The following is a 15006-nucleotide window of genomic DNA, read 5'->3' as shown; positions in this document are numbered from 1 at the left end:
GAATCAGTAAGAGTGGCACATGCATCGGCTGAACTATGGTTTATTCACTTTTTGAGATTATTGCCGCCTTTTCATTTATAGCCCCTTTCGCAATAATAACACAATTATTTAGTCTCATTTTGATTCACCAATTTAATCTCATTTTAATTCATTAATTTAATCTTATTTTGATTCAATAGTAACTCAAAAGGCTCAAATTTTATTTAGTCTCATTTGATCCAATAATTTTTAGAACCTTCATTGAAAGCCTATTATTAACTGTTAGACATTAGTTTTATTCATAATATGTATTCTTATTATAGTTACAATTATAATACACTAAAAGTTTATTTTTCCCTCCACTTGAACACCTCTTAACCATATCATTCACTTTTTCCTTCAATATTCGTTCTTCTTATCCGGTGAAGACACATTTACCACCAATAATTATATCTCATTTATTTTCAAAATTTCAAAGGAAAAAAATTGATAGATATGTATTGGAATTAATTTTTATATTTTTTTTAATGACATACTTTTTTTGACAATATAAATCTTTTAGAATAATTATGAACTTAAAATCAAATTTCTTGAAAATAATATGTTTCTCTCTTTATGATTTTTATAAAAATTTATTTTATAAATATCATTACTTTGTTATTATTTATATATATGATTATTATAAAAATTTGTGTCATAATATATTTTGCTGTGGATAATTTTTAATTCAAATGATAAAATATTATAATAATTATTTAACTATTATATGTTTATCATAATAATTTTTTATTATATTAAAATGCTTCTAGTTGAATACGTAGTTAATGAAAAATATATGAATATTAGATTCATGGAGTTTAAGTAGCCGTAAATTTAATAATTCTGCCCCTAACTTAAAATCCTGGTTTTGGCAGCTGAACTCTTAATACTAAACCCACAGTTCTTTTCTCCCTCTCGTTTGAACCTTTCGATAAACCTCTTGGTTCCACATAACGAGTGTGGAATTAAATTTGACGAAATCTCTCCCTTGATTAACTAAAGTTGAAGGCAATGAACGTGCAAAAACAGAAAGTTGAATTCAACTTCCATTGAATAGTCATCTCCTCCTCTCCGAAAGGTTTGCTGACCTCCGATGAAGAATCTGTTTTGCCAGCGGCTGCTGGAAGAGGAGGAGGTTGAGGAAATTTTTTCATGGCGCAGAATGCTTATGGCGACTGGCGAGTCTCATGGGCTCTATCTCGTTCCCTTGAGAAGTTGCCATATTTTACGAATTTTTCTTCACCCTTAAGCTCCATGAATGCCAATTCCAAATCTTTGTCATGCTTGCTGATCATTATATACATAAAAATTCTATTAACTTAAGATCTCTTCGACAAAAAATATCTGATTAAATATATTAGGTATATAATATTAAATATTAATTTAAATTTAAATTTCTCATTTTCCATCTTAAATATAGTTATTTTACTTCCAATCATCTTTATAAGATTATTTTAAAAATTATGAAATTAATAATGCCCTTTAACCGGCTTATTATTATGGAATAGCATCAAAATGAACTAAAATTTAACAGACAATACTTTTAGTTGAAAAAAATAAAAATTACAAGGATGTTTTAATTTAATTTTAAAACAAGGACCTACCAATTAATTTTATCATTTAATTTCAAGGAGGAAAATTAATTCACCCAAATAAAGAACATCAAACACAATCACATGCCATTCATTTTTCTATGCTGTCTATATTTTTCATCATAAACTGCAGCAACATAAAATTGTTAGCAATTCAAGATATTTTCCATTATTCCAAAGTCAAAAGGTTTCACATTCAATAAGGGCCAGTTCAAGCGACCCAAGTAAACTTCTGACAAAATTCAGCTGATGTTGCAAATAGTACAGACATAATGAAAGAGCTGCCCAACCGTCTCCCAATTACTTCAGTTTTGAGAATAGTTTTAGTGCCACCTGACATTTAAGAAATGCCAAATTCAGCTGATAAAACATGCTAAAGTTGCTAACATTGTGTAAATACCTTAAAACCAAAAAATGAATACTTACACATTTATCAATACAAGACCAATAGTCAAAGTACTGTCCTGTGCAGTGCTTGTGCCCTGTATCGTCACTTTTAATCCTCTTAACACATGCCTGTAATAAATGGAAATGAACTACACAATCAGCATTCAGTGACTCAAATTTATCCTCAAGCTAAACGAATGAATATCCAGCATGTCTAAACTCTGCTAATGAATCAAAACTGCATACGCCATCTTTTAATTGAAAATGCTTAGTAGTCTCTCAGAATCTTCTCTCTCTCTCTCTCTGAGACGTGCTCAGGTAGCACAATGAAATGGATAAGGGGGAAAAAAAACAAAAACAAAGATGAGAGACCAAGTGAATTGAACCCTTCACTTATTTATTACTGGATAAGATACAATTATCATTCACTCGAGAACTGATGTCAAAAAGCAAGCATGATTGAATCCTTAATTGGTAACCAATAACTCTCTCTTTTTCCGCATAAAATGCATGCTTTAAGAGAAAATGAACCCTCACAGATTTTTTATTATCAGCAAACCAACATTTTCAGAGTTTCAACTCATTTATGTGAGGCAAGCACATAATATAGTTTTGCAAAAACATATTTTAAAGATTAGATAAATATTCAAGACGTAGCCCACCCCAGTCCATCCTGCAAGCAAGCGTGAAAACTCATCAAGTTCAAACAACCATGCCTAGCCCATGCTATCACACTACTAAAGCATTCAAGGACCTTCAAATTAATTCAAACTCCTTGCTTGTGAAATAAAGTATATTTCATGATGTGTTTGTCACAAGTTAAATGACCTTAACTTCCAGCACAAAACACAAAGTACCATGCATCCCATGTTTGTTCTTATCTTGTCTTGTCCAATATTCATCTAAAAGTAACATCTCACTTGAACTGAACTCATTTTATGCACTGCTATATCCATTATCTAATGGCCTCACATTTTAAACCAAAGAAAATAACCAACATTATCTGCAAAAATTATCACTATAATGCTCTAGATTGCTTATGCTGTTTCCAGTACGAATCTCCTTTATTCTGCCATTAGTTGTACAAGTGAAGTGGCACATGCAATCATTAACGGAAATTTTTAAAATAAGAATCATAAGATTATACGAATAATATCTGAAACTAATTTTTCATAGGACATGCATCTATATCAATTTCTCAATCTTACCAATTCATGGGACTTGGTAAAACTAGATTAATTGTACGCATGCACCCTGAACGCCATAATGCAAGACATTATAGGTGTACATTTTTAGAAAGCCCATCTCCTAGTCATGGTCATGCCGAAGCCAGACAAGGAAAATCCAGAGATAGTCCTCCAACATTTTAGCATGAAGTGAATACCCTCAAGACAGAAACAAGACCCTTGTGCCTTACCATTGCAACAAGTAATAGCCCTTAAATGACAACTCAAGTATGATCTCACCAAAATTGAGTCTTGAGATAAAGAAATATAGTTTTAGCCCTTGACATTTTCCAATGAACTGACAGCTCTCAAGACTCAAATTTGCATCCTTGTGCTCATAACTTGATCCAATCTTGGTCTAAATATTTAGCTTAGTGAAAGAGTCATTCATCATTATATTTCTAGCCAATTAATTCTATTGTTCTTTACATCAAATACTTCAACATGCATGAATGCCATGCTCATAGCAATTTCAGAAATCTGCATTGAACTTTACAATCTATAATTTATATATTCAAATCTACCAGTTCACTGAGGTATGAATCCAGCTCTATTTTTCAATGCATAAGCTTCCAATGAGACAGATAAGGATTTAAGCAGGCATTTTCATGACCAAGAGTTAATGAAAAACATATAAAAAAAATTAAAAAAAAAAACAGATTAACTGCCATTAATTCTTGCATATTTTAGAATGTAAAACAGTTGCATTAAGGTAGCACAAAGAAGCATATATCAATAGTATTGGGAGCAGTTGGTTATAGTCTTATTGAATATTGGCAAGAAGGCATTGATCCAAGCATCATATTCATAAGATCAACATATGGGGAGACAAAAATCGAAAAGCATGCAAATACAATGAAAAACATGGAAACAGTGAGGACATGTTTCAATATAAAAAATGCTTCACCTCATATTCAAGCAGGGGCTTCACACATTTGGGCTTGCAAGATTCCTCAAGATACTTCTTTTGATCAACAGGTTCCTCGTCCGCCCTAAATTTAATAAAAGAGAAAAGGTGCATGCATAGATGAGAAACAGAACAATTTGAGATGCAAAAAAAGCCCATCAGTGGTATTTCACATGAGCACACGTATTTGTGGTGTGGTGAGGGTGAGCAAATATGAAAATTTAGCATGGAGAACTAGTGATTGAACACAACATCATAGTTGCACACAACTAAGAAGTACATTGGAACAACAAAAGAAGCTCCTGAACATAAGACTACAGGCTGCAATTATGGCCAAAGCTTCTAGTAGAAAAGAAGTAGGCATCATAACTGTTAACCAGAGAAAAACAAAACAAAAAACATGTAAACACAGACATTTTCTTTTTGTAGGATGTTCTTATACTTACAAGATGGAAATGCAGCAGGAAACATGTTACTTTTTCCCTTTACTTTGAGAGAGAATCCATAAAAAGACAATTTGATCTTCCAAGCACTCCCACCAGCACACCAAAAATAAAATAGCACGAAACTCCATAATTCTCAGGTTTTTGGCATCCATTTGCCTAGGTGTGTGTTTAAATATACATGCAGTGATCCTTCTGATCCTTTCTTATACTAAAATGCACATATAGCTAAAATCCATTAAGTGCAAATGTACCGAAGTCAGATTTTCCGTTGTGTGTGTGTGTGTTTAAATGTAAATGCGGGTGATCCTTCTGATTCTTTCTTAAACTAAAGTGTACATATAGCTAAAATCCATTAAGTGCAACTGTGCAAATGTACCCAAGTCTGATTTTCTATTGTCATCAAAATAAGTATTAGAAACTGAAATCAGAGACTTTCAAAGGATGATTTCATCAGAAACATTAATATGGCAAGTAGATACTGAATGCATGTAACCCTTTCCAGCAATGCAAGGATGGGGAATTGAAATCAATACTCATCCCCCAACACATGTGCCAATAACTTTTTATTTCCTTTCTTTAAGAAAAACCTAAAAATTATGGCTTGGTTAAAATTTTCCTTCAGTGTTTTCCTTATTAACTGACATTCATCCCTCTTTTAACAACTGCAAATGGCACTATCTCAATAGCTGCAGTACCAATTAGTATTATAATGTCCAGATATTATTAGATAAGGCATTTTCCTGTCATAATACATTGACTGGAACCCAAGTTCATGGCAGCTAGTAGTTACACCAATTGCAATGGAGTCATATATTATTCTTTCCACCACACTCATTCATGTAAACAGCTTCAACACGTAAACATTTAGCTACACCAATGTTTAGCTCCAACCAAACATAAACGGGTTAATGCACACACATTCGATTGTTGCATAGTCTGACTAAACATGTTCTAGTATCTGTGCATCAAGAAGTATCACGAAATGGTCCGCTAAAATTGCACATGGTACAAGAAATAGTAGCTCAGAAAAAAAAAATGACAAGCATAAAAAATCAATAACACTTGACAATTACAACTATTTTATATATGTAATTCCAATGAGAAGCTCAAAGACTAGAAGCATTCTCATCTAAATATATGGATACTCACATTGAGAAACCAAAAGAATGGCACAACAATTAGCTCAATGCCAAAGGAGTCTTTCCTGCACATTGAAAGTATCATTTCAAGCACAGATGTTAATAAACCTCCCTTATACAAGTAAAATTTGCTTTATATGCTTATATATCAAGACTCCAAATTACTTCCCTTCCCTTATATTGCACCAAAATTAACAAATCAATAGATCAAAGCCACAATTTATCGCAATCAACAGATCAAATCCATAGCAAATTTAGTTCATTGCATATCGAATACAGCAATAAGTCTTCAATTTCATAAATCGCAACTTAAAATGCACCTTCTAAGACAGGCTTACCTTTCCATTAAATTAAGGAAAAAAAAAAAATCCAGAAACACCTAAAGTTCTAAGACAGAGATTTCTAAATCTGGAGATCAAATTGAGCAGAAATGATGCGAAGAAAAGAAAGATCGACGATTGTAAAGGTAAAAAAGAACAGAACTTGAAAGTAAAGAGAACAAAAGGAAGTGGTACCTCGCTTGGAGAAGCAGGAATCGGCAGCTTCAAGCCTTCAATGATACAATACGGCGAAGCTGTTGCCTGCTACTGCTATTTGCATTTTGACTGGAAACTTCGACCTGAGACTCCAGATTGGGCTCCGATGGACCTAAGCTTGTTGGGCCAAAGAGAATAAATGGGTTTGGCCCAATTTTGTTTTCTATTCTAAATTATTTTTATTTTTAAAAATAAAATAGAATAAAAAACTTTAAAATTTTATGATGTCTTTCTTTTATTTATATTTTATTATTTTTACCATTAAAGGAATCATTATTAATGTATTTCAATGGTAATTATCTATAACATAAAATTTACTTTGTTAAAAATAGACATAAAATTTCTCAAATTCTATATTAAATATGATTTGAAAAAAAAAATACAGGCAATATTCGTCAGTATTTTAACGGTGGGAGACTCAAAGATGAGTTCCTTCTTTTACCATATATATATAACAAATTGGTTTAGTGATTATTCAAAAAAATGAAATAAGTCAAAAACAAGAAGCATCATTTTTTTTTTTTTGAATTGCAAATTGCATTACATGGCCACTGGGGCATCAGCCAAGATACACTTCAAAATAGAAATGGGCATGGTACTCAGCCAATTACAAGGTAGCAGATTAGAGGCAAACAATCTAGCAACACAATCAGCAACTGAATTGAGTTTCCTATTAACCCAGAAAAAGCTGATATTGCTAAATCTAGGAATGAGAGCTTTAATGGCTTGTAAAGTTGCTTGAATCTCCCATGGGATTCTGCCTTTATGATTCTGAATGGCATTAATAAGTACTGCAGAATCTGATTCAAACACACAAGATATATAATCCTTCCTCATGGCTAAACGAATTGCCTCCAACATGGCTCTAGCTTCTCCTACCAAAGGAGAAGCACAATGAATTCTCTTAGCAACTCCGTCAATGACTTGACCTCTGCAGTTACGAACTATCACTGCAATAGATGCTATCAACAAGAAGCATCATTTACTTTTCTTAATTAACTTAGGACAAATTTATGCAATTGATAAGGGTTAATTGTAAAAAAAAATTCTGAAATTTAATAATTTTGTACTTAAATCCTCAAGTTTACATAATTGCTAATTAAATCCTCATGTTTGATTGATATCACAAATTGATCAAACTATCAAAAATCCGTTCGTATACTTAATAGGAGTTGAACTGCCATATTATCAGTGTAGATGTTATATTAGAACAATTTGATCAATTTAAAACATCAATTAAATATAAAAAATTCAATTAACAATTATACAAACTTGAGAATTTAATTACAAAAATTACTAAACTTAAAGAATTTTTTGACAACTAACCCTAGAAATAACCTAGTGAAGATACTTGTTTGTAGTGCCATTAATAATCATGGGAATGATTTTATAAACTTGGGTCATAATGTTATTGAAATGCATTCAATGTCTAATGTCAACAAAACAAAAGAAAACTAATTAAATTTCAAGAAAAAAATAACAATAATTATACAAACATCTTAGGAAGCCATTGCACTATAGCTTGTGACCTTCGGTTCTGCCATTACTATATCCATAAAAAGCTGCCTAATAAGTATGGACAGTTTTGTTTTTTACAAAAATAAAAATAAAAATCACTTTAATATTCATAAACATTTAAGACACCATTAAAAAGTACAGCAATTCAATATGTGACGCTATGATATTTGCTGGTGCCAAATATTCAAACTTCAATCATAAACCCTAATAAAACATGATACAGAAAAAAAAAAAGAAAAAAAAAAGATAAAGGAAAGAAAAGAAAAGAAAAGAAAAGAAAAGAGAAGCCAAACGCATGATAAAATGAGAGATTCTGGCCACAATATCTTCAACCATATGCAATACCATTCGCTAGAATAAAAACAAATGCAACCAGCTAAAGGTATTGTCAGCGTCACTATATTAAATTTACATTATATATGCAGGTGGAGTAACATTTCCAACAAAAGTCTCTCTCCTAAGTGAATTGCAGTTATAGTCAACGGCAGCTTACCAAAAAACAGAACCCGGGTAAAGTCGCACACCAGTCCAGCTGTTGTGTTTAACAAAATCGAACAGAACCAGGGTCCAGACAACTAATTAAAATCAATACCCATTTCTTTTCGCTTCAACTCCAATACCATTCGCTCATTCTCAAGCTTCATCCTCTCATTTTCCATCCTCAACTTTTCCAGTTCACGGTCTCTTTTCCAGCTAAACCTTTGCCACTTGAATCGCTCTTTTTCTAATTCCAACGATTCATGTTGAATTTGTAGCTTCTGCTCTTCTAACTGAACCATACGAGATTCCATCCATTGCTTCTGTAACCATGCTGCTCTTGTACTTTCAGATGAGACTTGATTTATATCAACTTGGGCATTCTGCAAATGGGAATAGGAACCTTTACCACCATCCTGAGATGAATTCCCAAAACAAGCATCTTCAAGGCCCTGGCCTTGTCTCAACCTTTTCATAGAGACCCCTAAGACCCCATGCATTCCCCTGCTATCCCCATGTGGAGGTTGACTCTCCTCTAGTTCATCATGATCATCGGTTTCCACTTCTTGATCATCTTCATCAAGATCATCATGTTGATGCTTTCTCACATCATCACTATCATGATCATCTTTACTTCTAAGAGCCAACTGCAAGGAACGCTGTAATGCTGGATCATGAGGCAGATGCAATCTGTTTCCATTATGATATGAACACATCTCTTCATAAAATAGATGCTTCGAGCTTAATATTTTCCTAACATCCTCTTTCTCTTTTTCTGTTAAATAATCTATAACATCCAGTAGTGCTGGATTCTCCACAACTTGGCATGAAGTGCCCCTGCCAAGCATATCGTTTAGCTTTTTATACCTTTTGTTAAGATCATTGAATTTATCCTCACACTGCTGGGGTGAAACATGGTGACCCCTTTCAGCCATGACCTTTGAAATTGATTTCCACTTGCCCTTTTTCTGTAAAACTGCAAATTTCCTTCTCATGCCACCACCACAATCTGAAGTTGCATCCTCTCCTATGTAAGACACAGCAGTTATTAAAAGCCTCACCATTTTATCAGTCCACTTAACACGCTGCCATGGTGATCCCTTTTTCCCTCTACTTGTGTCATTGTGACCATCAGCACCATCTTCAGTATAGCTTGGCTCATCCTCATCACTTGCTGAATTTTTCCCCTTATCTCCCTTATTGTAATCAGTCATGGAAATGGTTTGATCAGAATTGTGCATGGTTCCCACTGTGAGGGGAAAACCCTCATGAATTGAAGGATGTACAGAAGACCCTTGGCGATGCAGAGGATGAGGCTGATGGTGTATAGAATGCTGGTGCTGCGCTTGCTGATTAACTCTCATGGATCCTTGCAAGTCAAGGCCTCCAAATGGAGTCCCCCCAGGAATCATACTTCCTTGTGATAAATTCCCTTCCATTACTTGTTTTACAAAAGAAAATAGATCATACCCAAGAACCTGTTTCCTTAAAACCCTATCTAGTGTACACTTTGGGCTCTATAGAAGCCAATGATGTATGATTTATGCCCCATTTAAACCAGAATAAAGCATACCCAGTTAAATTCGCTGATGCAACCAATGTAAGAGTTATTTATCATGAACTAGTGTGTATTCCTGCACAGGGAACACCATTATTCATACCAAATATCAAATGAACTATTTTGCTATCTGTTCATTAAGCAAGACTCTGATTTACCTCCTCTATAATGCAATAAAAGCAACCAATCAATTAGTGAAAACCAAAATTCAATAACAAAACGCCATATGTTTCCAAAAACTCTTCATATTCAGAAACATCTATAATTTTTCTAATTTCAAGAATTACAACTTGAACACAAATTTCAGTTTCCGTCATTTGAAAAGGAAACAAAAAATAGAAATACATAATTAACAGAGCCAGAGTTTGATTAACTTTGCAAAAGGAAATGGAAAAATGAGCAAGGAAACGTAAATTTTGGAGATTGATTGTAAATCTGAAGAAGAAACACACCATTAAATTGAGCAGAAATTATGAAAACGAGGAAATATTGAAGACAATAATTGTATAGAACAATCAAAAGCTGAAAGTAAAACTGATGATAAAAATACCTTCTCTAAAGAAACAGAAATCGGTGGCTCCTTCAATGATGCAATGAAGCTGCTACTGGGATTTTGCAGCATACCGACTTCCAGCTAATACAAAGCAGACAAGATTCTTCAACAGTTAGACCTCAGTCTGGGCTTGGCTTCGCTAGGCCTGAGTTCTTGGGCTAAAACGGGCTCAAGAAATTAACTATGTAGTCTAGAGTGCTGGTAGATAACTCAGTTTGATTCATTTGTTTCTTTGATGTACCGATTACACCCTTACCAACGTTTTTCATATTGGGCTTTTATTTATTTATTTATTCATTCATTTAATTTTAGTGTCTGAACTCAACTAAATTTTTATTTCAAAAATTTAGAATTAACTATATGAATTTATTTTTTCCTCTCTAAATAATTTTAAATTAAATCCTAAAAAATATGTAATACTTATAAATTATGTTGTAATTTTAACATCTAGTAATCTAAAATTTATAATTATTAAAATAAGCAAGTTATCTATAACGTGCGCATTGGCCAATTAAATTAACCTTTGAGAAAAATTAAAAATCAAGATAGACGAATGTAAAGAGAGAAAACCACAAATATTAACTATATGAATCAGAGAGAAATTTACAGCCTAGAGCTTCTTAATGTGAATTTTAGTATAAGCTTTTTAAGTAACGAGGAAGACTAAGTGCATGATATTAACAAATGATAACTATTATTCTTATAATTTTTAATCTCTTATTTATGTTATTTGAATGCTTAAATAGATTCACCTCATTTTATACCTGATGAATTAAATATTAATCTTTTTAGTCTAAATTAAAATTTACAAAAATAATACTTAATTCTTTACTTTTTAACTTCTATCGGACACATCCTCGACACATCCTAAAAGGGAAATTCAAGTAACAAATGTAAGTATCTGCCACCACCATGAATTATAACAGGAAAGAATCATAAACATTATTTAAATGTTAATCGTTTATCATCGATCATTCTTCTACATTATCCCTTTTCTATGAAATGAACTGCAACATGTTGCACATCAAAATTCAAGACATCTTCCTTTATTCCAAGTCAATCAAAAGCTGCTTCAAATAAGCCAACTAAAGATTGGACTAAAACCAGCTGTTCGTAAAGCATACTGACAGAATGAGAGAGATGTCCGAAGGGACTTCCAGTTACTTCAGTTTTGAGAACAGCACCGGAGCAACCTGCATAGCGAAAATGCCAAATTCAGTGGCTGAGCTAGGCCAATAATGTAGAAATTTTTAAACAACGAATGAAGACTTACACATCTATCAATAAAAAATAAGTAGTCAAAGTAGTGCCCTGTACAGTGTTTTTCCCCTGCTATCCCCATGTGGAGGTTGATTCTCCTCTAGTTCATCATGATCATCGGTTTCCACTTCTTGATCATCTTCATCAAGATCATCATGTTGATGCTTTCTCACATCATCACTATCATGATCATCTTTACTTCTAAGAGCCAACTGCAAGGAACGCTGTAATGCTGGATCATGAGGCAGATGCAATCTGTTTCCATTATGATATGAACACATCTCTTCATAAAATAGATGCTTCGAGCTTAGTATTTTCATAACATCCTCTTTCTCTTTTTCTGTTAAATAATCTATAACATCCAGTAGCGCTGGATTCTCCACAACTTGGCATGAAGTGCCCCTGCCAAGCATATCGTTTAGCTTTTTATACCTTTTGTTAAGGTCATTGAATTTATCCTCACACTGCTGGGGTGAAACATGGTGACCCCTTTCAGCCATGACCTTTGAAATTGATTTCCACTTGCCCTTTTTCTGTAAAACTGCAAATTTCCTTCTCATGCCACCACCACAATCTGAAGTTGCATCCTCTCCTATGTAAGACACAGCAGTTATCAAAAGCCTCACCATTTTATCAGTCCACTTAACACGCTGCCATGGTGATCCCTTTTTCCCTCTGCTTGTGTCATCGTGACCATCAGCACCATCTTCAGTATAGCTTGGCTCATCCTCATCACTTGCTGAATTTTTCCCCTTATCTCCCTTATTGTAATCAGTCATGGAAATGGCTTGATCAGAATTGTGCATGGTTCCCACTGTGAGGGGAAAACCCTCATGAATTGAAGGATGTACAGAAGACCCTTGGCGATGCAGAGGATGAGGCTGATGGTGTATAGAATGCTGGTGCTGCGCTTGCTGATGAACTCTCATGGATCCTTGCAAGTCAAGGCCTCCAAATGGAGTCCCCCCAGGAATCATACTTCCTTGTGATAAATTCCCTTCCATTACTTGTTTTACAAAAGAAAATAGATCATACCCAAGAACCTGTTTCCTTAAAACCCTATCTAGTGTACACTTTTGGCTCTATAGAAGCCAATGATGTATGATTTATGCCCCATTTAAACCAGAATAAAGCATATCTAGTTAAATTCGCTGATGCAACCAATTGTAAGAGTTATTTATCATGAACTAGTGTGTATTCCTGCACAGGGAACACCATTATTCATACCAATTATCAAATGGACTATTTTGCTATCTGTTCATTAAGCAAGACTCTGATTTACCTCCTCTATAATGCAATAAAAGCAACCAATCAATTAGTGAAAACCAAAATTCAATAACAAAACGCCATATGTTTCCAAAAACTCTTCATATTCAGAAACATCTATAATTTTTCTAATTTCAAGAATTACAACTTGAACACAAATTTCAGTTTCCATCATTTGAAAAGGAAAAAAAATAGAACCACATAATTAACAGAACCAGAGTTTGATTACCTTTGCAAAAGGAAATGGAAAAATGAGCAAGGAAACGTAAATTTTGGAGATTGATTGCAAATCTGAAGAAGAAACACACCATTAAATTGAGCAGAAATTATGAAAACGAGGAAATTATTGAAGATAATAATTGTATAGAACAATCAAAAGCTGAAAGTAAAACTGATGATAAAAATACCTTCTCTAAAGAAACAGAAATCGGTGGCTCCTTCAATGATGCAATGAAGCTGCTACTGGGATTTTGCAGCATACTGACTTCCAGCTAATACAAAGCAGACAAGATTCGTCAACAGTTCGACCTCAGTCTGGGCTTGGCTTCGCTAGGCCTGAGTTCTTGGGCTAAAACGGGCTCAAGAAATTAACTAGGTAGTCTAGAGTGCTGGCAGATAACTCGGTTTGATTCATTTGTTTCTTTGATGTACCGATTATACCCTTGCCAACGTTTTTCATATTGGGCTTTTCTTTATTTATTTATTTATTCATTCATTTAATTTTAACATCTCAATTCAACTAAATTAAACTTTTATATTAAAAATTTGAGATCAGCTATATGAATTCATTTTATCCTCTCTAAATAATTTTGGATTAAATTTTCAAAAATGTATAATACTTATAAATTATGTTATAATTTTAACATCTAGTAATCTAAAATTTATAATTATTAAAATGAGCAAGTTATCTATCACGTGCACATTGGCCAATGGAACTAGCCTTTGAGAAAAAAATAAAAATCAAGATTGACAAATGTAAAGAAAGAAAACCACAAATATTAACTATATGAATCAGAGAGAAATTTACAGCCTAGAGCTTCTTAATGTGAATTTTAGTATAAGCTTTTTAAGTAATGAAGAAGACCAAGTGTACGATATTAATAAAAGATAACTATTATTTTTATAATTTTTAACCTCTTATTAATGTTATTTGAATGCTTAAATAGATTCACCTCATTTTATACATTCCAGATGAATTAAATATTAATCTTTTTAGTCTAAATTAAAACTTACAAAAATAATACTTAATTCTTTACTTTTTAATCTTCTATCGGACACATCCTAAAAGGGATATTTAAGTAACAAATGTAAGTATCTGCCACCACCATGAATTATAACAGGAAAGAATCATAAACATTATTTAAATGTTAATCGTTTATCATCAATCATTCTTCTACATTATCCCTTTTTTATGAAATGAACTGCAACATGTTGCACATCAAAATTCAAGACATCTTCCTTTATTCCAAGTCAATCAAAAGCTGCTTCAAATAAGCCAACTAAAGATTGGACTAAAACCAGCTGTTCGTAAAGCATACTGACAGAATGAGAAAGAGATGTCCGAAGAGACATGAGAAAGAGATGTCCGAAGGGACTTCCAGTTACTTCAGTTTTGAGAATAGCACCGGAGCAACCTGCATAGCGAAAATGCCAAATTCAGTGGCTGAGCTAGGCCAATAATGTAGAAATTTTTAAACAACGAATGAAGACTTACACATCTATCAATACAAAATAAGTAGTCAAAGTACTGCCCTGTACAGTGTTTTTGCCCAGGTTCATCACCTTCAATCCTCTTAATACATGCCTGTAATAAGTGAAACAGAATTATCCCTTCAGTGGCATAGAATCATATCCTCAAGGAAAAAATATTTCCTGCTAGTTAAAGATAATCTTTCCATTCAGCAGTAATTAGTCAATGAAATGGTTTTAAATTTCAGCTAATATAGCCAAAAGTTATCCATGTGCTGCACCCGTAGAGATAAATGTCCGTGATGACAAGACTTCAATTAATAAATAAAAAAAAGAAGAAGAAGAAGAAGAGAAAACAATTATCATTTTAAAACAAAACAGTTAAGCTTCAAGGCTATTGTACTTACTATTATCTTTTAATTAATGAACAAACT

General features: G+C 33.2%; 2 protein-coding genes across 6 annotated transcripts; both read right to left on the bottom strand.

Annotated features, from left to right (window-relative positions):
* Window positions 1-6740: 6740 nt before the first annotated feature.
* On the bottom strand, window positions 6741-10548 carry LOC110645272 (uncharacterized). 5 transcript variants are annotated; one of them, XR_009141994.1, is made up of 3 exons: window positions 10355-10548; window positions 8263-10239; window positions 6741-7213 (listed from the first exon to the last, which is right to left on the bottom strand). XR_009141994.1 is itself a non-coding variant. In XM_058131149.1 (2 exons), the coding sequence occupies exon 2, from the start codon at window positions 9683-9685 to the stop codon at window positions 8345-8347; it is 1341 nt and encodes a 446-aa protein (XP_057987132.1). In that variant the 5' UTR covers window positions 9686-10239; window positions 10355-10547; the 3' UTR covers window positions 8066-8344. The 5 variants fall into 5 exon arrangements, 2 of the variants coding, with proteins under 2 accessions (XP_057987132.1, XP_057987133.1); XR_009141995.1 differs by having other exon boundaries at window positions 6741-7201; XR_009141993.1 differs by having other exon boundaries at window positions 6741-7126.
* Window positions 10549-11270: 722 nt separating this feature from the next.
* Window positions 11271-13617, bottom strand: LOC131171331 (uncharacterized). The gene is made up of 3 exons (XM_058131148.1): window positions 13291-13617; window positions 13113-13174; window positions 11271-12817 (listed from the first exon to the last, which is right to left on the bottom strand). Exon 3 carries the CDS (start codon window positions 12619-12621, stop codon window positions 11656-11658), a length of 966 nt encoding a protein of 321 aa, XP_057987131.1. The 5' UTR covers window positions 12622-12817; window positions 13113-13174; window positions 13291-13617; the 3' UTR covers window positions 11271-11655.
* Between the last annotated feature and the right edge of the window lie 1389 nt (window positions 13618-15006).

This window comes from Hevea brasiliensis, chromosome 12 (assembly GCF_030052815.1).
Source record: "Hevea brasiliensis isolate MT/VB/25A 57/8 chromosome 12, ASM3005281v1, whole genome shotgun sequence".
Classification (NCBI taxonomy): Eukaryota; Viridiplantae; Streptophyta; class Magnoliopsida; order Malpighiales; family Euphorbiaceae; genus Hevea; species Hevea brasiliensis.
Note: the sequence above shows the minus strand (reverse complement) of the source record. Positions and strands in the feature narration are given on the sequence as shown.

Bases quoted from the DNA above. Each gene is read 5' to 3' on its own strand.
- LOC110645272 (XM_058131149.1), bottom strand. From the start codon at position 9,685: ATGGAAGGGAATTTATCACAAGGAAGTATGATTCCTGGGGGGACTCCA.
- LOC131171331 (XM_058131148.1), bottom strand. From the start codon at position 12,621: ATGGAAGGGAATTTATCACAAGGAAGTATGATTCCTGGGGGGACTCCA.